General features: G+C 48.3%; 1 protein-coding gene across 2 annotated transcripts in view; it reads left to right on the forward strand.

The window, feature by feature from the left end:
* The window catches only part of LOC129331788 (disintegrin and metalloproteinase domain-containing protein 9-like), a 65,177-nt gene that overhangs the window by 17,146 nt on the left and 25,859 nt on the right, over nt 1–22,172 (forward strand). The window contains exons 8-13 of one of the 2 annotated variants that reach the window (XM_054982295.1): nt 1,397–1,462; nt 1,556–1,615; nt 2,078–2,250; nt 7,533–7,617; nt 8,418–8,539; nt 9,861–10,032. In XM_054982295.1, coding sequence (XP_054838270.1) covers nt 1,397–1,462; nt 1,556–1,615; nt 2,078–2,250; nt 7,533–7,617; nt 8,418–8,539; nt 9,861–10,032 — 678 coding nt within the window. Of the gene's footprint in view, nt 1–1,396; nt 1,463–1,546; nt 1,616–2,077; nt 2,251–7,532; nt 7,618–8,417; nt 8,540–9,860; nt 10,033–22,172 lie in introns of both variants that reach the window. The other variant, XM_054982294.1, reaches the window with a different exon arrangement.

The raw sequence follows: 22,172 nt of genomic DNA on the forward strand, positions 1-22,172 counted from the left end.
GGTGGCTTTTCCACTTCACTCTAGACTTTCCCGTGGTACTAGAAAGGGCACCAAAAAACCTGAACCAAACAGCCTGCAGCCATTTTGAAAACATAGACCCCTGAAGTTCAGCTGCCTGCATTCAGTGAGTGGGCTGTCCCTTTAAGGACATGTGGAAATGGACAATGTTGAGAGAAAGGCAGGGCAGTCCTAGTAATATTTTAGAAAAGTAAGCACATGCAGTTTGACTTTGCTGCTATAACATCATTAGCAAAACGTAGTGCAGTGCAGCTGTCTCACACAAAGGTGTTAACTTTGCCTAAACATGAGGGAAAGGAAGGATGGTGGGGGTGGGCCAGGGATCAGGATTCACGGTGGCTTCATTAAGTAGTAGTCTTCTGGATCAATCAGGCATAGCTCTGATCCAAATATACTTACTTGGATTTAAGTTCAGTGATATATGTTGGGCTGACTTCCACTATGTAAATGAGTCTTATCCAAAGAACTATGAGTAAAACAGCACTCACAGGTCTCTGATCCTTTTCAACTAAAAGAGGGGGGAAGGGTTTCCCTAGTTCCATCCTCGTGCCCCCACTTTTTCACTCACCAACCAAGATGAACATAGGAGTGCCCTGTGACCATGACAGTTTTCTGTGTCAGACACAGCATTTGAATTACCCACAGGAGCACAGAAAGTTTCCTGTGCTTGTTGAGAGGGCAGTTTATATCCTTATCCCTGGTCTCTGGATTGGCCTAGTTCTGTTCTCTTACTAAGTAGATAAATTTGTGTGGGAAATGTGTCGCTTCATGCTGCAGGTGGAGGTTTATGTGATGGAATCCTCACTCATGCTGGGGAGGGGGGGGGGAGGTATCCTTTACATAGGGAGGAGAATATGCCAGAACCTTTCTCCTGGACATTAGATTTTCTGTGTACAGAGATTTATTTTTTAATAGCGTTGTATTCAGTCTTTTTAGATCAGACATATGTTACAGGAGGGTAGATTTTAGTTGAACACTGTGCGAAAGTCTTACTGCTAATGGTATGAGCAGTTAAGTGATGAAATCAGTGGTGGGGAGTACTCTCACTTGCTAGAGATCTTCAAGCAGAGGCTTCAAAGCTGTCAGGGAGGCTCTAGTTTTTGGTTTTCCTGTATTGACCAGGAGTTGAACCCCCCTATAAGGGACCTTCCAACTTTATGATTCTGTGATCTACCTAATTACCATTTTCAAAAAATTACACATTGATGAGATGTGAAAACATGGTAGTACAGGTTCAGATGATAAATTATCTTCTTCCTTGGATTTCTGGTATTTTTAAAAAATCTGGAATTGTTTAGAGCAAGCTTTATCTATTTTAACTAACTCAATTCAAGACTGACTGTAACGTGTATAAATATTTCTGATTTCCAATTTACAGAGGAGACGTGCTGTGCTGCCACAAAAAAGCTATGTCGAACTATATATGGTTGTGGATAACAAGAAGGTAATTTCTCTAAATCCAGTCTGTCTGTATTGCTGTAATATCTAAACTTTCCATCCTTGAACGTCTTATTTTTAATTGTTTCAGTATTTGCAGCTACGTGATGAGGCAGCTGTAACCAAGGAAACAGTTGAACTGGTTAATTACGTTGATGCGGTAAGCCATCACAGATATAAATTTGGTGTCTTCTAATAAAAATGTCCCCCATCAATCTATGCCACCTAGCATAGGAGTCAAAGAGGGGGATGGTTTCTGAATTAGCATTTTCTCTCCTGTATACATACAGTTTTGGAGTGCATGTTTTTAGTCATTGCTATTAACACATTTACAGATAAGGTGGAAAGCTGATGTGGAACCATAATATGGATTGTCAGGAATAAAATGCATGCATATCTATGCATGGTGGGAAACAGTAACCATACAAAAATGTGCATTCTTTGGTATCATAATGCATATTCACTGGCACTGGATGTAGCAGAGGTTGCCTTGTCAACTTCTCCTACTGTGTTAACTGCCTGTTTGGTGCCAGAAACAGAACAAATGCACAAGGTTTGAGGGAATTTGCTTCTAATCAGCTTACTGATGCCTGTACATGTAATGACAGTTGTGTATTTGCAGATGTTCAATTCTTTAAACATACAAATTGTCCTTGTTGGACTGGAGATATGGACTAAAGAAAACTTCATAGATGTGGATATGAGTTCAGCTGGAGACGTACTGAGTGCATTTGTGGCATGGAGACAGAAAGCTCTTGTAAAGCAACCAAGAAATGATATTAGCCATCTTATCATGTAAGAAATGGTTCCTCCACATCAGCCAATTTGTGATCACAAACTGGGCATGGAGTCCTGATGAGCTTTAAAAAAAGATCTCAAATTCTGTATCAGGCATAAATAATGCAAATTAGGATAATTTTCCTAAATAAATTTCATTTGTATGTTTCAAACACTTTCAGTACAATCCTAAACAGTTACACCCTTCTAAGCCTACTGACATCAGTGAACTTAAAAGGGTATAACTATGCTTAGCAGTGTACAGTAAGCATACTTTTTGTGTATATTTAGTCTTTTTTCTTTCAGAATTTGAAATTTTACGTTCAAAGGATTTGTGTGTGTGGATGGGTTTTGGTATTACGGAATAAGGACTGTTTAGATAATAGATTTGGTTCATTATGCAATCCAAAGAAAAAAGGAATAAGACCAAGATCACAGAGGTTTGGCTAACAGATGTGTTTAATGAGCAAAAACGTCCTCCCCGCTTCTCTCTATCACCCTGGCTACTAGAATCTAAACCTGAGCCTCTGTGTTTATTTATATAGAACATATGTATATCTCCTCCAGGTAGAGATTGTTCATGTGTTTCAAAAAATTACAATAAAATCATAAAAACAACAGACATTAAAAGTATCAATATTACAGTAAGTCATAAAACCACAATTTATAAAACAGCCTTTAGGCTAGAAGCAGACTATTAAAACAGCTAAGAAAGATGGAACCCTTCAGTTCAAAGTAAATAGAAATGTTTTAGCCTGGTATCTAAAGGACAATAAAGTAGGAGTCAGGCAAGCCTCTGGGCAAAGCATTCCTACTGAAAACCTCTGTGTCTGTTTGCCACCCATCTCACCACTGCAGGCTGAGCACAGGGAACAGAGCTTGGGAAAACATTCTTCACTGGCAAGCTGGACAGTACGGGAGTCAGTTCTTTAAGTACCCCAACCTCAAGCTGTTTAGGGCATTAAAGATAAAAAAAACAGCATGTCAAATTATGCCAAGAAAAAAATGGGCAGCCAGTGCAGATATTTCAGGACAGAGGGGATGTATCCAGCCTCAATAAGAGCCTGACTGCTGCATTTTGGGCCATGTTCTAGGTTTTCAGCAGGCTTGCTTCAGCAGCCATGAGGATTCAGTATTTTGCAAGTCTGTTGCAGGTAAGAGGGGTCATGTGAGGGTTTCCTACTATGGGCATCCCTTCCCAGGAGTCCTTTAGCCCACACACACATCCCTCTCCCTCTTGCTCCCTTCACCCTAAAGCAGGCAAGGGCCATACTGGCTGCCACCACTCTGGTTTGAGAGTTCAACTAGGTAGGGAGGGCCCAGAGCACCCCCTCTTCCCTTCAGTCTTCCTAGAAGCACACCTCTGCTAGTGAGGACATTGCCAGTTGACCAGTTGAACTTGAGGTGTAAGGACCCAGACAAAGTAAAGCAAAATGCTTTATTAAACAAGGGCAATAATTGAATAGGTGGGGGGAAATACTTGAGAGAAACAGTTTAAGAGGGGATGTATTTTGAATAACTAAGGCAAAATGAACACATAAAGGAGTTGGCAGAAAACAATAAAGCCTCCTAACATGGCTAACTGACTGTTCCCTACAAACCTGGCCCTTCCTGGGTCCAGCTCAAATTCCCTGGGTGGGGAACCTCTCCTGCTGGTAGCGATCTCTTTGCTACTCAGCTCCTGGGAGAAGAACACCTGCCCCTTTCTGTTATAGGGTTGACAGGTGTCCAGTTTTCCCCCAGAGAGTCCATTTTTTTCTTGATCTGTCCAGGGGAAACAGGGTTAAAATACTGGAAAAATAATATCTAGTATTTTTGTGTGTGAGGTAGGGGCAGCTGTCCTAAGCTTTCCCAGTTGTTTGCCAGTGGCAAGCAATCTCCCAGGGCTGTATTGCCGTGGTCCTGGCATTGTAGTTCCTGACGTTTTGCCAGCAGCTGTGACTGGCATCTTCAGACGTGTAGCCAGAGGCCAGGACCACGGCAATACAGCCCAGAAAATCCACAACAACCATTGTTCTCCGGCCATGAAAGCCTTCGACAATAAATCTCCCAGGGGTTTTCCCCATTGCCTACTGATCGCTGGCAATCAGCAGGAAGTAGAAAACCCCTCAGTGATTGCTGCCAACAGCAGGCAACCCAGGAAGGCGCTCACCAGGCGCACTCTCAGCGGCCACAACAACATCACTTCCTGAAGTGAAGTCATTGCGCCAGCTGCTGACATCACTTCCTGGAAGTGATGTCATTGCGCAAGACAAGAGTAGGGACCTGGCAACCCTAGGCTGGCCGCTGACATCCATGAGCTGGCAACAGTGCCAGCAGGCCTTCCTGCCCCACCTCTGCCTCCTCCCCCACCCCCTGCTTCTAGCACTGGGGGAGTGGCTGATCCATCCTCCAGTGCACTGGGGAAACAGCCAGCCCGCTTGCTCGCCTGGCCTCCTGCATGCCAGAGGAGCAGCCAGCCAACCCCGCCTCCTGAGTGTTGGGGCAGTGGCCTGCCCACCCAGCCTCCTGAGTGCCTGGGGAGTGGCCATTGATGATGTCACTTCTGGAAGTCCAATGCTAAAGGTAGGAAGATCTTGGGAAATGTAGGTCTGCATGGGAATTGACAGCAAGGCCTACTGGAAATTTACTCAAGGCCTCAGGCTTCCTGACCATGACAAGGTCCAAGATACAATCTCTTCCATCTCCAATTAGGTAAAGGTAAAGATAGTCCCCTGTGCAAGCACTGAGTCATTACTCACCCATGGGGGGACATCGCATCACGATGTTTTCTTGGCAGACTTTTTACGGGGTGGTTTGCCATTGCATTCCCCAGTCATCTACACTTTACCCCCAGGAAACTGGGTATTCATTTTACTGACCTCTGAAGGATGGAAGGCTGAGTCAACCTTGAGCTGGCTACCTGAACCTGGCTTCCACCAGGATCAAACTCAGGTCATAAATAGAGCTTGGGCTGCAGTACTGCACCTTGTCACTCTGTGCCACGGGGCTCTCCATCTCCAATTAAAGGTAGCAGATATTAAGAAATACTTTTTGCCTGAGGCCCTGGGGAGCCCCTGCCTGTCAGAGTAGACAAAACTACCAGATGAACCAATGACCTAACTCAATATTGTGTGTTTAAAGTGCTGTCATGTTTCCACCAATTTTTGGAGACCACATAGAGTTTTTAAGGCAAGTGGTGAACTGAGATGATTTGCCATTTCCTGTCTTTCTGTAGTGACCCTGGACTTCCTTGGTGTTTACCAGCAGTTTGTCAGAACCCATTTCTGTTGAACCACCATGAATTTTAGGCCAGTTCATTTGGTTCGTTTTTTGGTTCGTCACTGCAGACAGCCTGGTGTTGATCAATCAGTTTCCTAGGCAACGGAGGGAGTATGGGCTTTCTGCAGACCTTCTGCTGCCCCAAACGAACTGGTTCGTGGACCAGGGCAAGTTTGTGAAAGTTTGTGGTTCATGAAACGCGACAAACCATGAACCTCACGGTTCAGCATTTTCCCAGTTTGTGCCCATCTCTACTTCAGACCATAAGTTGAGTGAATTCATATTTTGAGTTGAGATTCCTTTGAGTTTTGCTCAGTCTGTTAGATTTCATATTGAATGCTATAGCTTTCATGGTTTAGCACAAATAAACTAAACAGTTCCAATTGCGATGGCTGTTGTGGGTTTTCCGGGCTGTATTGCCGTGGTCTTGGCATTGTAGTTCCTGACGTTTCGCCAGCAGCTGTGGCTGGCATCTTCAGAGGTGTAGCACCAAAAGACAGAGATCTCTCAGTGTCACAGTGTGGAAAAGATGTAGGTCATTTGTATCTACTCAGGAGGGGTGGGGTTGAGCTGAGTCATCCTGTAAGAGTTTCCCAGGGTGTGGAATGCTAATGGCAGGAGGCTTCACTGTATCCTGAGGAGGTTCTTTTGCATATGGATTGGTGCTTGATGTGCTAATCTTCTCTGCAGGGCTATTGTCGGGGATAGAATGTTTTGTTAGCCTGGTGTTTTTCAGAACTGGAAATCATGCTCTGTTCATTCTTAAGGTTTCTTCTTTCCTGTTGAAGTTTTGCTTATGCTTGTGAATTTCAATGGCTTCCCTGTGCAGTCTGACAAAGTAGTTGGAAGTGTTGTCCAGTATTTTGGTGTCCTGGAATAAGATACTGTGCCCTGTTTGCGTTAGGCTATGTTCAGCCACTGCTGATTTTTCAGGTTGTCCAAGTCTGCAGTGTCTTTCATGTTCTTTTATTCTTGTCTGGATGCTACGCTTTGTGGTCCCGATGTAAACTTGTCCACAGCTGCAGGGTATACGGTATACTCCTGCAGAGGTGAGGAGGTCTCTACTGTCTTTTGCTGATCGTAGCATCTGTTGTATTTTTCGGGTGGGTCTGAATACTGCTTGAAGGTTATGCTTTTTCATAAGCTTTCCCATCTGATCAGTAATTCCTTTGATATATGGCAAAAACACTTTTCCTGTGGGAGACTGTTTTTCCTTGGTTGTTTGATTCATCCTGGGTTTGATTGCTCTTCGGATTTCATTTCTGGAGTAGCCATTTGCCTGAAGTGCATGGTTTAGATGATTAATTTCCTCATTGAGAAAGTGCGGCTCACATATCCGTCTTGCACGATCCACTAATGTTTTCATTATGCCTCTTTTCTGTCGGGGGTGGTGATTGGAGTTTTTGTGTAAGTACCGATCAGTGTGAGTTGGTTTCCTGTAGACCCTGTGACCTAACTGAAAGTTTGCTTTGCGGATGACCAAGGTATCCAGGAATGGGAGTTTTCCCTCGATTTCTTTCTCCATTGTGAATTGTATGTTCAGGTGGATGTTGTTGAGATGATTCAAAAACCCCATCAATTCTTCCTCCCCATGGCTCCAAATGATAAATGTATCATCCACAAACCGGAACCATACACTAGGTTTGTGGGGTGCTGATTCTAGAGCTGTTTTTTCAAAATGTTCCATGTAGAAGTTTGCTATAACTGGGCTGAGTGGGCTCCCCATGGCCATCCCATCCATCTGTTCCACACCCTGGGAAACTCTTACAGGATGACTCAGCTCAACCCCACCCCTCCTGAGTAGATACAAATGACCTACATCTTTTCCACACTGTGACACTGAGAGATCTCTGTCTTTTGGTGCTACACCTCTGAAGATGCCAGCCACAGCTGCTGGCGAAACGTCAGGAACTACAATGCCAAGACCACGGCAATACAGCCCGGAAAACCCACAACAGCCATCGTTCTCCGGCCGTGAAAGCCTTCGACAATACATCGAGTTCCAATTGCATTACACTAATTATGTTCTTGCACTGCAGAGGGAGAGAGCCATTTGGTATGACAGTTGGAATGGCTTTTGTTGGGACAGTTTGTAACCGGGATTTTGGAGGGTCAATCAGCACTGTAAGTACATTACGTTCTCATATTGGTCTGTTAAACAGAAAATATCTACACCTGAACTCCTTTATTCAGTCATGTCTACTGTATCTTGGAAATTTCCCTTGGAGTTGTTTATTATAAACCTAGCCAACAATCACTGTGAAATCAGATTCAGGGAAGATAGGAAATGTTTTCCTTAATGATTTGGTCATAAAGCTAAAAGCAAAACAAAATGGCAATCTTTTCTTGGTCATAATAAACAGACTCATTGATATTTGTGTAGATGCTTAATGCACATTGTGAAAAATAAATAAATGGATTTTTCAATAGCCCAAAGTCTACAGCAAGAAAAGTCAGACTCCATTATTTGAATTAATTATGTAAATTAAATGAATCCATATAGTCTTATAATCATTCCTGCTGAAACCTCAGTCTGAATTGTAAAATGTTATTAGGCATGCACCAATGTTTTCAAAGTCTTGTACATCCGCATGAGGTAGAAGGAGCTAAAAAGTTGGGGGGAAACACCAAACCTAAGATTCCAGATATTATATTCCATGCTTGGTAGCACGTATCATTGTATTTATCATTGTAAAGTACATACAGCTCTAATTGTAGGATATTTATTTATTTATTTATTTACTTATACTCTACCTTTCTCCCCAATGAAGACCTTAAACACTTACATCATTCTGTGGAATATAAATAAATATATTAAATAATATTTTTTTAAAAGGAACATTTTGCTGTACAAATAAGTCAGGAGGCACTGTTGCTCCAGAAGTTATCATCTTAACATTATATCTCTTTGATCTTTTTGCCAGTTTAAACATCAGGATGTGATTGGTCATGCTTCAATAGTTGCACATGAACTGGGACATAATCTGGGTATGAATCATGATGATAAAGGATGCCCGGGTTCCTACATTATGCACAGTACAGCTATGTAAGAGCTCTTTGAGTTGAGAGTTTTTTTAAACCTTGTTTTAATTTATAGTTTAGGTATTAACATGTCCATCTCGTTTCCTTGATCTACTAGAATACCTAACATCAGGTAATACAATCCCGCTATTGATACACTATAGAATCTTGTGTTGTAGCAATGGAATCCAGTCCTAAAGTAATGCAGGACACCCACTGGCACTGCCTTGAATAGAACAGCAGTTACTCTACAGAATATAGTGTAATCCAAGTGTGACCTTCCTTTGAAAAATGGAGCTTGCAATTACTCATTTTTCATCCAGTTACTTTCTGTATTCTGTCTATCAGATTTTAATCTTCTTTCCTTTAAGGAGCTCAAGGCAGCATAAATAGCTTTCCCCATCTCTATTTCACGACAATCCTGTCATGTAGATTGGTCTAACATACAGTGACTATGTAAGGTTACCCAGGGGTCATTGTGGCTGAGAGGCAATTTGAATCCAGGCCTCCTTTTACTTAGATATCAAACAGACGTCTTGGCCCTGTCTATAAAATGCTAATTGAAGGCTTGTGAAGCCTCAGTTTACCTCCATGATTGTTCAGGCAAGGAGAGTGCATTTAAGGGACAAGTTTAACCCTTCAATATCCACTAAGAGCCAAAACACACAAGAAGAAATACCTAGGTTCAGCACGTGTTCTCTTACCTCAAAGTTTGCCGGGATCTGTAGGCGTCCTGGAAGCTTAAAGTTTAGCATGTACAGAGCAGCAGGGAGGGAAATACAGATCCCGGCAAACCTTGAGGTAAGAGAACACATGCTGAATCTAGGTATTTCTTCTCGTGTGTTTTGGCTCTAAGTTTTGCTGTTCAGAGACAGAAATTGAAATGCTAATAGCAGATGGGAGAAGATGGCTTCAAATGGCAAAACTGAGTGAAGGTTAAAGTGTTAAACCAGGTCTTCCTCCCCTGGATAGCCCAAGGCAAACTGAGGCTGCATGAGCCTACAGTTTGCTCTTTCTGGAGAGGCATGGAATATTTCTGTCATTTGCTTGTGCAGTTAGCCTGACTTGCTAACCATTGTTAGTTGCACGCTGGCTTCCTGACCACTGGTACTAGAAGAATATTTCCAGCAAAGCCTGAAGTACTATGCTGTACACTTTCTTTAACGTCTATAACTTTCCTCCTTTTGCAAGAAACCCAGGCTGTTCAACCACTATCCAGTTTTAGAAAAAAGAGATGTGTTATCTCAGTTGGCTTGGTAATAATACTTGTAGCCACAAAATGAGTAACAGGGTAGGCATAATTTGATTGGGCAGATACATATGCCATACAATTTTCTCCTTTGTAGGGGGTCCAAGAACTTCAGCAGCTGCAGTTCCAATGATTTTGAAAACCTTATCTTGAAAGGTGGTGGAAGCTGTCTTAGAAACCCTCCCAAACCAAGTGATATCTTCACAGAACCTGTTTGTGGCAATCAAATAGTAGATAAGGATGAAGAATGTGATTGTGGCACACCAGAAGTAAGAATTTTTAATTATGCTGATTTTATGGATCAGTCTTTAATTTCTTTCTTTGCTCCTCAGTCCCACATGGGCGCCTTCACTTCCTTGTCATGCCTTGACAAGGAAGTGTTCAGCAGTGTGCATGCTTTGTGCATGCACGAGGTAAGTACTCCTTAGGCGCATGCCCCCAACCCCCCCCGTCCCCCTTTTTAGGCTCTGGGGGATCTGGCAACAGCAGCTGCTCCCAAAGCAATGCTGTTGTTGCTTTTAAATCTGCACAGCCAATCCAATCTCCAATGGCCAGTCAAAACCCCGGCTGGGCAAAAGCTCCACTGTCCCCACCCACTTTCTAAAAACACTTGATGAATGCTAGGAAAGGCATCAGTGAGTGCTGTGACACCCATAGGGACCACATTGAGGACCACTGCTATACACAGTGGTATAGTGTACAGTCCTGTTCTGTTTATAAAAGGACCTTTCTGAGCCCTGTAATATAGCCCTATTTCCTTTATAAAAATACCCTCCTGAACAATTCTGTTTAGGTAGTTTGAAGAATGACAGAAGTGCAAGAGCCTTCCTGACCTCCTCAGAGAGGCTATTCAACAAGATGGGAGCCACAACAGACTGTTACCAGAACTGCTCTTTATTATAATGGGGAATTAGCTGTAGCAGTCTGTAACTTAAAATTAGTGCGGATCTTAACCTATGTCTACGGAGGTCCCGATCCCAGACACTCTAGTGAAAAAGAGGCAGACTACAAATAGGTTCAAAACACGTGTATTGTCTAACAATGTGGCGTAAGCCTGAACTTGCACACGCGTACAAGAAACACACAAGATCTAGGAAATACAGAGTATGAAATATAGAGACGTTCGCATTAGCTGGTTCCCAACGATGATAGGGGGAATACTCACTTATCCTGGAGCGAAGCAGAGACACAGCAGCGAGGGTGGCCCAATGCCAGCACTGGTACCACAGACGGACAGCAAGGAAGTCTGGATAGGAATGGCCTAAGCCACAGACAGTGAGGGGTTCTGGATGGGAATGGCCTAAGCCACAGACAGCGAGGGGTTCTGGATGGGAATGGCCTAAGCAATGTGTGGTCTGAGAGACCAGCTTAAATACCCCAAAACGTACCCTGGGGCTGGTTCTTTACTTGGTGGTTCTCACAGTTTAAAACAAAGGTTCTAATGGGTTACTGAATGGCTTGGATGGGCCACTTTGGTAATCAGATTGTGATAAGTGACACCTCAGGAAGAGGGGACAAAAGAGGGAGGGGGAAATCCAAGTGGGCTGAAAGGATGTTCCAGCGGACAGGGCTTGTCCTGATGTCATCAGCTCTGGAATGCGGAGGTTTCTTTGAGATGCATTCTCTAAGTGCTTGGGATGGTCGGCACTTAGTTCCTTCTCCGGGGCGGCTCCTAAGATATGCAGAGTGGGGCGAGGTACTCTCGCTGCGGACGTGGTGTGCCCGCTTCGCCGAAATGGCTTCTCAAAGCAGTCTCTTCCTCAGGGTCTTCTAGCTGCCTAGGAACATGGATGCCGGCTGGGCATGGCTGGGGCTGGATAGCAGGCTGCCCGGTAGTGAGGGCAAGCTCGGCGACCGGCCCGCGGGAGGCTCCAGGCGGGAACTGACCAGGGAGCGCCTAGCCAGGCTCGCTGGAGGTTTCCCCGGCAGGCGCCCGGCTGCTAGCAGCGGCTTGGGCCCATATGAGGCAGGCTTCCATGGAGGCAGGGGGAACAACACTTTAAAACACAGTCCAAGGCAGGGAACAGGCACGGTCCGTGGCAGATGGCAATGCAGGCACGGGGCACACTTGTAATAAAGTCCAAACACACACTGGGAAGTCCAGATACAGGTCAGGGCAGGGTTGCCCAGGAAGAGAGTCCTTTGTGCAGTTATCCAAACATGGAGTCAGTAAACTACACAGTCTATTGCAGCAGCAAGGTAATTGACACGCAGGCAGGAAACTGACACGTGTATCAGAACACACGTGCAAAGCAGTCTTTGTGTAGCAGCAGTGAAACAGTAATGCAGGAAACTTTAACACAGTTCATGGCAGGCCTTAAAGCAGGAGAGGGGGCCTACTTGGCAACAATTCCCCCCCTCGGAGACCCCGTGACGTCAGGCGCGCGGGTCTCCGAACTTGACTTCAAAGGCGAGGTGGTCGGCAATGTCCGGTGGTCGAGCTTCGAGCGAAGAAGGAGTGGGAAGGGAAGGGGGAGGAGGCGTCACTCAAAAATTTAGTTTGGAGAACCACCTAACCGAATAAGTGCAATTTGGATCAGCCAATGGGCTGCAGGTCTCTGGGTTCACACTAGGGGGTGTGCTAAGTGCAACAGTCAACATAAACAGCAATTCATAGGCAGCAATGAGCAATTCATGCATATAAATAGCAATAATTCATGTGTGTGTACATTGATCAATTCATGGATGGAGGTAATTCATACGTGATTCATGGAGGATTAAAACACTTAAAACCAGGGGCAATTCATATACATGGATTAATTCATAAGCATAAGTTTAAAAGCAAAGGCAATTCATGGGTCAATTCATGAATGCAGGATTAAAAGCAATTCATACAAGATAAAAGTGAAATGTGCAAGCAAGGCATAGACCAATTCATCGAGGGTGGAACAATTCATGGGTGATTAAAACCATAAATACATATATATATAGGATTAAAACAATAATTCAGGAAGTTAAAACCAATTTCATAGATAAAAGCAGCAATGATAAAAGCAAGTGCGAGGAAATAATTCATGAGGGTAAGCGGCGGAAGGGCTCATAGGGGCAGAAAAATAAACTTCACAATTAAAAGGCTAACTCATGCAGCCAGATTAAAACCAAATTCATAGAGTCTAAAATCATGAATAAAACAACCTTTAAAAGAGACCGTTCAGGAGTGGTCCCGGTTAAAACCAAATTCATAAAATGATAAATAGGCTAGGATTACCTCGGCGGAGGGAGTCAGGTTAAAAGGCAATTCATAAGGTTAAAAGCAAATTCACAGGGATAAAGTTAATAGGGGGTGATAAAAGGGTCCCAGTTCATGGGAAGATCATGGGCGCACTTGCAGCAAATAGAGGGAGGGACTAGTTCGGGGCTAAATTCATGGGAGTAAAATTCATAAAAGCAATGGAAAGAAATTCATAAAACAATAGGGCAACAAAGATCACAGACGGCTCAGTCCGCAGTACAGCTGCTAGACTGGGTTGCATATTTACAAGAACAAGCAAGCTTAGTCCATGTGCTCCAAAACACACTTCCACCCCCCCTTGCTGTCTGCGTCAATCCGCAGAGCAGGGTCGGCTGGCGGCAAGAAGGGCTTCAGGCACACAGTTCTAGTCCTCATGGAGGTAGTGCCGCTGGCGGTTCGAGGGCTGGCCGTGGGCTGGGAGGCGGAGAAATATGTCCCCCCCTAGTCCACAAGAGGGCCTCGGAGCGGTGTCCGGCAGCAAAGCGTCCATGGGGCTGGTTCAGGATCCGTACACATAATAAAACATAATCATAGTTCATAACAACATAAGCAAATAAACAAGGGTTAATGGAGGGCGCCAAGAACAACCCTTAAGGCAAGAGGAGGTCTGGATTGTAGTGATCCAGGCGGTAAGACAGCTGGAGTTGCTGGAGCTGTCGGCGGCTCCAACAGCCCAAATAAAGCAGTGAGGCACACAACAAAACTTGAAAGGCCAAAATAACAATGATCGGGTGCAAAGCCAAATTGTAAATTCCAGTGGCAGTGGGGCTCCAGCCAAAGAGGGTTTCCCACCACGAGTGCTCACTGGTGGTCTTAATCTGCTGGGCAAGGTCCAAAATCTCTTTGCCGTTGTGGGACACAACCAAAGCAGTGGTGTCCCCGTCCCTCTGGATGCTCTGGAGGGTGCGGTGGAGCTGGGGGTGGGTCAGGAGCTCCTGGATTAGCTCCAGACCGATGCCAAGGGAGATGGGCTTCACATGTCGATAGATGGAGGGTGCCACCAGGATCTCTTCTTGGGTCCAGACCGGTACCGTGTAGGTGAAGTCGCAGGCTGCCACCGAAGACAGGTTGCAGAAGCAGCGGTTGACTCCCGGGATCACGGGCTTGAGTTGGAACGAGTTCAGGATCACAAAGTCGCAGGCCGTTCGCACACAGGCACATCCTTTCCCAAGGTAGACCACAGCGGAGCTGTTCTCCCGGACGACCTCAAAAGAGCACTCGTTGAGGGCGTCGACTTGCGGGGCTACACAGGGGTGATGCGGTGCAAAGGCTTGGTCTTGGCAAAAGAAGCCGGTCTGGTCTCGATGCTGGCACCCTTGGAGGCTGACGAGCTGCCATCCGGTCGGGGTGAAGCGGGCCCAATGGTCGGGGTGGCGGGCGTAGAGGACTTTGGTGTCGCTGACTTGGAGTCCCAGAGGCACGACTGGATACACATGGAATGACTCGTGCGCACTGGCCGTTAATAAAAATAATTTAAGCTCCTGGGTGGTCGGTGAGAATGAGGAATTTACGAGAGACCACCAGGATTCAAGCTCCAGTTCTATGGGTGACAATTTGGGCATAATCAATCTTTTAATTTCCAGGGGCAAGTGCCCATCCATGGCTTGCCAAATTAGCCCCATGGCCACAGCCTGATTTAATCGTTGGGCTTGCATACATGCCATGGCTATTGACATGTTGCGTTCAAAAGACTGTGTTCCCTTGAGCAGCAGAGAAAAATCTCTTTCAATTTGACTCTCCCAGTTAACTAAAATGGAGCTGATCTCGTGTTGCCCATTCGAAATGGAATTTAGGGACTGCACCACCGGTTTACCTAAGTCGGAGATGCTAGTCGTGACATGGGCAAACTTATTAGCGAGAGTCTCAATGTTGACCGAATCCAGGATTGCTAAGCCTCCAGCTGCAGGAGCAGTCCAGTCGGCAATGCTTCGTCTGGCACGCGAGAGAGAGAGAGAGGGATCGATCCACAGTTGTAGCCATGCATTCCAACCCTTGCTACCGGCCTCCAGATAGGGAGCGCACTGCGGCAGCCTCTGGGTTACATTTAGCTCAGCTAAGTCTATGCGGATCTCTTTTAAAGACATTTGCGGGCGGACTAGAACTCTCTCTCGAATGTCAGTTTTCAAAACATGGGAGCCCACTATATGCGTGCCGCCTTGGCTCAATTGTTCATTGCTAGCAATCAAAGGGTCAATTTGGATGGTGTGGGTCTCCTGGGTCCGGATCAGCAGGGAGTAATTGCCTGGTTCGTGAGTCAAATTTACAAAGAGCAGCCCAAGCCGGTGAAATTTCTCTACTAGGGGCTTAGTTTGGCATTCGGGCGTCTGTTGAACCAGTATCCAATCGGGTGGACCATGTTTGGCTAGGTCTTCCTCTTTTACGATCCAGGCCAGGTTCTCCCAGTGTTCTATAGCGAAGGAGAGAACTGCGCCTGAAGGGGGCGTGATAGTGACTGATGCAGATTCAGTGGTAGTAGTGCCTAGTAGGATGGTCATTCTAAAGGGGTCTCCTGCCTTCCATACTGCGGCCGACACAAAAACAACTTCACAGTATGGTCCGAAAGCCTCAGTGACAAATGGCGAGGTTTCGAAGTTGGCAGGGGTGGTATATTTGTCTACCACCGGGACTGCGGTGGGGGCTGGCCTGATACGGGGGAGAAACATACAAGGGATCGGAGCAAGTGGTGACACAGTGTCAGTAGGCGAGTAGCATACTAGTTCTTGGGACATGGTTTTCACTCCCACACACAAAATAACAAGCTCTGGGGGTCGGATCCACTGCTCTTCACAACTGCGGAAGTTTGTGCGCTCCATAGGGGTGGTCATATTATTCTGCTGCACAACCTTGCAGACCATCATTTCATTCCCTGCTAGTGTATTGATACATCTCCAGTGGGGGTAGGGCATTAATTTGGACGGGCGTCCCTCTGTTAGGGTGCCTGCCAGCACGAGCAAACACAGAGTAGCCAGGTGCCTCATCTCCTGGCCTTCCTTTCCTTTCTGTGGTGAAAATATCCTGGGGAGACCTGCGGATATAAGTACAGGTTCCCTGAGTTCGTTGCAGCAAAATGAATGAAGTAAAGCAGGGAAAAAGAAGGGTGTTTTTCTGCCAGCACTGTATGTTAAGCGGGGTTCGAACGAGAAGTCCCAGGGGCACTAAGCGAGCCTTCCAGCTTGTTGCTCTGGGGAACTCCTGTGCGGGGGCTTCTTCCTAAAGCATGTATATTTCAGAGGGTAACGTCTTTGCGTCGAGAGGGTCGGCTGTACGTTAGGCGGGATTATGCAAACTCGCCCCAGGGGTCCCTGGGTGTCTAGACTATGTGGCCTTCAGGTGCCCCTTGCTCGGTGGCGGGCTGCTTTTATTTTGCGGGCTGAGAGCTATCGGTCCGGCTCGGCCTGGCCTTGCCGTTTTGAAAGGAAAAAAAAAACTAGAGAGCGGTTTCCATTAACTATAAGGGTTGCTGCAGACGGGGGCCCTCGCTTTAATTTTCAAAAATAGGCCTTCGTCATATATTTGCAGGACAACCAATTTTTGGAGGGACTCCCTCGGGAGGCGCCATCTTCTAGTTAAAAGAAAAAAAAGATACACCGGGCAAAAAGGAAAAATACACTGAGCAAGAAAAATATAAGGAGCAAGAAGCATACGGGTGTGGGGTACTTTCGGGTTGCCCTCACTTGGAAGGCCTGGCAGGGCTTCACTATAACTTCAGTATGTCTCCCCCCCTTCTTTTCCCTTATACGGTACGGGCAAGGGAAAAGATTACGTGGGGCGGGCGGCTGCTGGCGGAAAGGGCCGAAGTGGAGCCGAGGGCGCTCGGCGGCGTTTATCGAAAAGCGGCGAAGGCGGCCGAGATCTGCCGGCGCCACTGGGTCTGGGTAATTCGGGGGTCATCTTGGCGCAGGGGATCCTGGCTATGTAAATGAGGCACGCTGCCCCTTGTGCGTAGCGAACGCACCCCAATAACACATTCCAGAGGTAACATATTTACAAAATACTGGCGGGTCTTTTACCTTTGCACTAAAGCGTACTAACTGGTGGCGCCGTATAGCAACTCACCATGACGAATATGAACATTAGTAAAAGAGGGGCTTGACGGGCTTGACGGGGGTTTCCTTCAGGGGAGGCACGGCCCTCAAAGCCAAAGCCGACCATCATGCGAAAGCGTGGGTCTGGCAGGTGAGACCCCGAATCTACGTAGATGCGGGATCTTCACCAGCACGGCGGGTGAAATGTTTTCAAACAAAGAAATCACCTTATTTGGTGGTTTCACCGTTGGAAGACTGCATTCACTTTTGGGCTAAAGCCTCTCCAAACACTTTCACACACAGCAAATCTCTTTTGCCTGTGTAATTTTTCTCCGAACACGCGGCTTAAAATCCAATTAAGAATCACTCTCAGTGGTGGTCCTATTTGGCTTTGGTTGCCGTGTTTCCCCCAAGGGTCCCAACTGTGGGGCCCGCCTAATGAAGTTAAAGAATAGAACTGAAAAAAAAAAACGTTTGACATTCACATCTACATTTACATCTACACATTCTGTTGTTTCTTTTATACTAGAGCTACAAAGGTCTGGTCTAAGGGGACACAGGGTATCTCTGGCCCAGGGTGAAGGGACGTCTGGCGAATCACTGGGCAGAGGGGGGCTGGGCTGGCGGCGGCTCCCCCAGGGTCATATACTGGCGGGGCGGTTTGGAGCGGCTTCCCTTTCCATTCCTTTAATTGAGAGGCATGGAAGTATTTTAGCCAAGTGCCTCCTGTCTTCCTCTGGATAGCTACCTGATAGACGGCTGGAGAGACTCTTTTCGTGATTGGGACGGGGCCTTGCCATTTGGCGGCTAGTGAGTGTGCCTTCTGTGAGAACTTTCTATATAAAACGAGCTGTCCTTCCTCCCACTGCCTGGGGTTCCTGACCCATCCTAGTTTGCGGTCCATATCCTTCTGAGCTGTGCCTAACTTCTGGGCCACTAGCATGTGGACGGCGTGTATGGATGAGATGAGGTCCTGAACCCAGGCGTCATTAATTACTACGGGTTGCATATCAGAAGGGAGCTGCGTGTCTAGCCAGAAGGCTTCTGGGAGCTGCATTTTCCGTCCTGTCATGACCATATGGGGCGTGAGCCCGTGAACTGCGGTGGTGCCTCTGATGGCCATTAGAATTATGGGGAGTTTTTCATCCCAGTCTCTCCCGGAGGAGCGAACCATCTTGCGGAGAGCCTCCTTGAGGGTCCGGTTGGTTCTTTCTATGGCGCCGGAAGCCTGGGGATGGCCGGCTTTGTGAAAGCGTTGTTGGATGCCTAACGCCTTGCAAAGTTCCTGGGTTACTTCTCCAATGAAGTGTGAGCCCAAATCGGAATCCATGACTCGCACAGTGCCCCATCTCGAAAACACATTATTGAACAGTAGTTTGGCCATGGTGGCTGCAGTGTTATGCTTACACGGGAATGCCTCGACCCATTTACTAAAGGGATCTATGACAGTGAGACAGTAGCGATTGCCGCGGGGAGTGGGAGGAAGGGGACCGATAAAGTCAATCTGTATACGAGCCCAGGGTCCATCAATTCTCTGATGCTGGAGGGGAGCTCTAGGTCCAGTTGGGTCTGCATTGACCATAGCACAAGACAGACAGTTGTCCACCCATTGTGCTACTTCGGTACGCATGCTAGGCCACCAACCAACCTCTTTGACCCTCTCCAGAGTCAGATCCTTGCCTCGGTGTCCCTGCTCGTGGACAAACTGAATCAGGTCGGCCCTGACTTCCAGTGGCACTACCCAGTGGCGTTCACCGGCTGCATCTACTGCCCAAACTATGCCTTCCTCTTCTCGGATCATTAGTCTTCCTGTCTGATCTCTTCCTGCGGCTAGGAGGTCAGCTACTTCTGGGTCAGATATCTGCAGTTGTGCTAGGTCTAGCGTTCCTGCGATTCCCTGAGCCTGGCTGCGGGCTTGTGCCCGGGTGGTGACAGGGTGGAGGGGACAATCGGTGGCTGGTTCCGGTAAGGGAGCATTTTCTGTGGCGGCTGCCTTGGCTGCGAGGTCTGCCTGGTCATTCCAATAAGCGGTCTCTGAGTTTGTCTTTTGGTGTCCTTTAACATGGGTAACCTGCGTTGGGCCTGTGCGGGACTGAAGGAGCGTGGCCACTTGCTGCCATAGCTGTAGGTGGGCTACGGGTTTCCCATCACTAGCTCTCCACCCCTGATTTTGCCACACCGGGAGCCAGACCGTGGCGGCTTTGGCCGTCCAATCCGAGTCTGTGTAAATGGCAAGTGGGCTTTCTGGGGGCTCAAACTCAAGCACTGCCAGAAGCGCTTGCACCTCAGCCGCTTGGCTGGAATGGGGGCGGGCTGGACCCTTTAGAGTGCATGCGTCGCTCACTCGCACGGCGCCGTAGCCTGTCCGAGGGGAGCCTCCAACGTGAAAGGAGGAGCCGTCGCAGAACCAGCATGTGAAGCCGTTCAGCCGGGCTTCTTCTAGTGGGACTCCCCAAGTGACTGGCCAAACAACCTGCGGTGGCGGGTCCAGGGGGCACTCATGCTCGGTCCCGGATACTAACAGGCCACAGGGGGCTGGTGGCTCAGTGGCTTCCTTTTTAAATTCTACTCCGCGATTGACCAAGGCTAGGGTCCATTGTGCTATGCGGGCGTTAGATACTTGTCCATCTTGTATTTTGCCAGACAGAATATATTTGAGGGGCGTGTGAGTGGTTTGAACTATTGTGCGTGAGCCTCCTATGATAAATTCCCAGCGGGTCAGACTCCAAACTAGAGCAAGGCAAGTCTTTTCGAATGGGCTGAACTTGGTCTCGACCGGAGTTAGATTACGAGAGGCATAGGCTACTACTCTAGCGGCTCCCGCTTGCTGCTGGGTGAGCGTGGCTCCGATGCTTTTATCCGAGACTGCTAGCTGGATAAAAAATGGCTGGGTGACATCTGGATGGGCTAAGGCCGGGGCTGCGGCTAGGCTGCGCTTCAGTTCGGCTAAGGCTGTCTGTTGATCCGGTCCCCATTCCCAGGGAGTGTTCTTCTTAAGGAGAGCATAAAGGGGGCGAGCCTTGTCTGCAAAGGACTCGATGAAGTCTCGGGAAAAGTTGAAGGTTCCTAGAAGGGCTCTAAGGGAGGGGACGTCGGTGGGTGCAGGCAGCTTGGAAATGACCTCCATTCGCTGGGCGTCCGGGGTGCGACCCTCGGGTCCCAGGGTCAGACCCAGGTACTTAACACTGGTCTGAACCAATTGAGCCTTTTCCCTGCTTGCCTTGAACCCAGTCTTGCGGAGGAGTTCTAGGACTTCCCTCGTGACTTGGCGAGCTAATTCTTCTGTGGGGGCGTGGACCAAAATGTCATCCACGTAGCTCAGTACGTGGGGCCTCGAGGAAGGTTGGAGGCGTTCCCACATCTGAACTACATGGGCATGGCAAATGCTAGGGCTGGAGTGGAATCCCTGGGGTGTCCGCTTGAATGCGTATTGCTGGCCGCGGAAAGTGAACGCGAACTTGTACCAGCAAGACTCATGCAACCGGATGGAGTGGAAAGCGTTGGCCAGGTCTATGACCGAGTAGAACCGGGACCCAGCGGCAATGGCCGTCAGGATCTCGTTGTACTTGGCCACAACCGGGGCAACTGGAGGGGTGGTGGCATTCAGGGCACGGAAGTCGACCGTCATTCTCCAGGTCACTCCATCTGCTTTTAGAACTGGCCACAATGGGGCGTTGCAGATGGACTGCATCGGGAGTATGACGTCCCACTCAAGGAGTCCTTCTATAGTCTTGGCTATCCCTGCTTCAGCTTCCGCTGGGTACTTGTACTGTCTCTGAGGAGGGGGGTCCTTTCCTTCTATCAGGACGCAGGCGCCCTTCACTGTCCCGCACTCGGCCTTATCTGTCACCCAAACCTCGGGAAAGTCCTGGACCCAGGGGTCTCCGGTGATGGGGGCGAGAGGAAGGGGGGCTTTAAGGGCAGCGCACCAATGGATTGCATTGACAAAGTCTGGGCCTCCTGGGATGCGCCACAGGAGCCCATTCGCTAGGTCAATGGTCAGTCCCTCGGCACGGAAAAATGGCATGCCCAAAAGTCCATCATCTTCTCCCCGGTTTGCGCATGCCGAAATCCGGGTGGCCAGGTTCCCAACGGAGAGGGGGATGTCCTGCCAGACCGGGGATTCTTGCATGCCGCCTCCGAAACCGGCGAGCTGCATGGTAGTAGAGGTCTGAGTTCCCTTTGTAACTAAGGTGGGTCGGAGTATATTAAGTGAAGCTCCGGTATCTATGAGGAGGGTGGCAGGCTTCTTCTTTTCCCCGGGAGTCCCGATCCCTGCCTTCACTGTCGGTCTCCCCCATGTGTCCGGCTTTAGTTTGGCAACTATGCCCACGGAGGGAGACTGGGACTCGGGGCGACCCTATTCTGATCCTACACCCTGGTCGGTGAAAGTGGCCCTTTCTCTAAAGGGGTTGTTGGGGCTCGGGCGTTCCCGGACCGCAGCTATCGGGGGACTCGAGAAGGGAGGGTCTGGCGGTAAAGGGGGTGCCGACGGGGGTACTGGGGGCTGCTGCTGGTCCTCCCACTCCATGATCGCCTTCATTAGAACGGACGTGGGCTTCCCATCGAATAGCTCCATGTTCGCTCCAATGTTTTTGAGGCGCATCCACAGTTCCCAACGGAGGGGGTCCCTGGACTGGGGCGTGCTGCCGCGGTCCCGGTAGCCCTCGTGGTCGCCCTGTGATGCTCCCCAAGCGTTAGACTGATCTGGAGGTGGGTAGACCTGATGGTTGTACGGGTGCGATGCTCGAGAGTGAGAAGGGGCTAGGGGCGCATCCTGTGATCGGGGCTCGTGGGGTCCCTGCTGGGCGGAGGAGCCGTAACTCGGGGTGGGTGCAAAGGAGACTCCCGGGCGGTAGTCCCTCGGCCCTCTTCCCCGGTTGAAACTGCTACTCCTTCCCCACAGGATTCCTCCCCTTGCCTCCGAGTACGGGTTGCGTCCCTGCGGTCGGTACTGGGAGTGGGGGCCATGGTTGGCATAAGTGACTGCGCTTATCGGCTCGCTCTCCTTCCTACGGGAGGCCGGGGACTTCACATGGCGGATGGCGCCGGTTTCTCGCAACAGGCCGGCAATGCTCCTGATGCGAGCTTCCAGGTCTCCCCATGAGATGCTCCCGGGCTCTACTCCTGCCAGGGCCAGGCGAGTGGAGCT

This window comes from Eublepharis macularius, chromosome 6 (assembly GCF_028583425.1).
Source record: "Eublepharis macularius isolate TG4126 chromosome 6, MPM_Emac_v1.0, whole genome shotgun sequence".
Classification (NCBI taxonomy): Eukaryota; Metazoa; Chordata; class Lepidosauria; order Squamata; family Eublepharidae; genus Eublepharis; species Eublepharis macularius.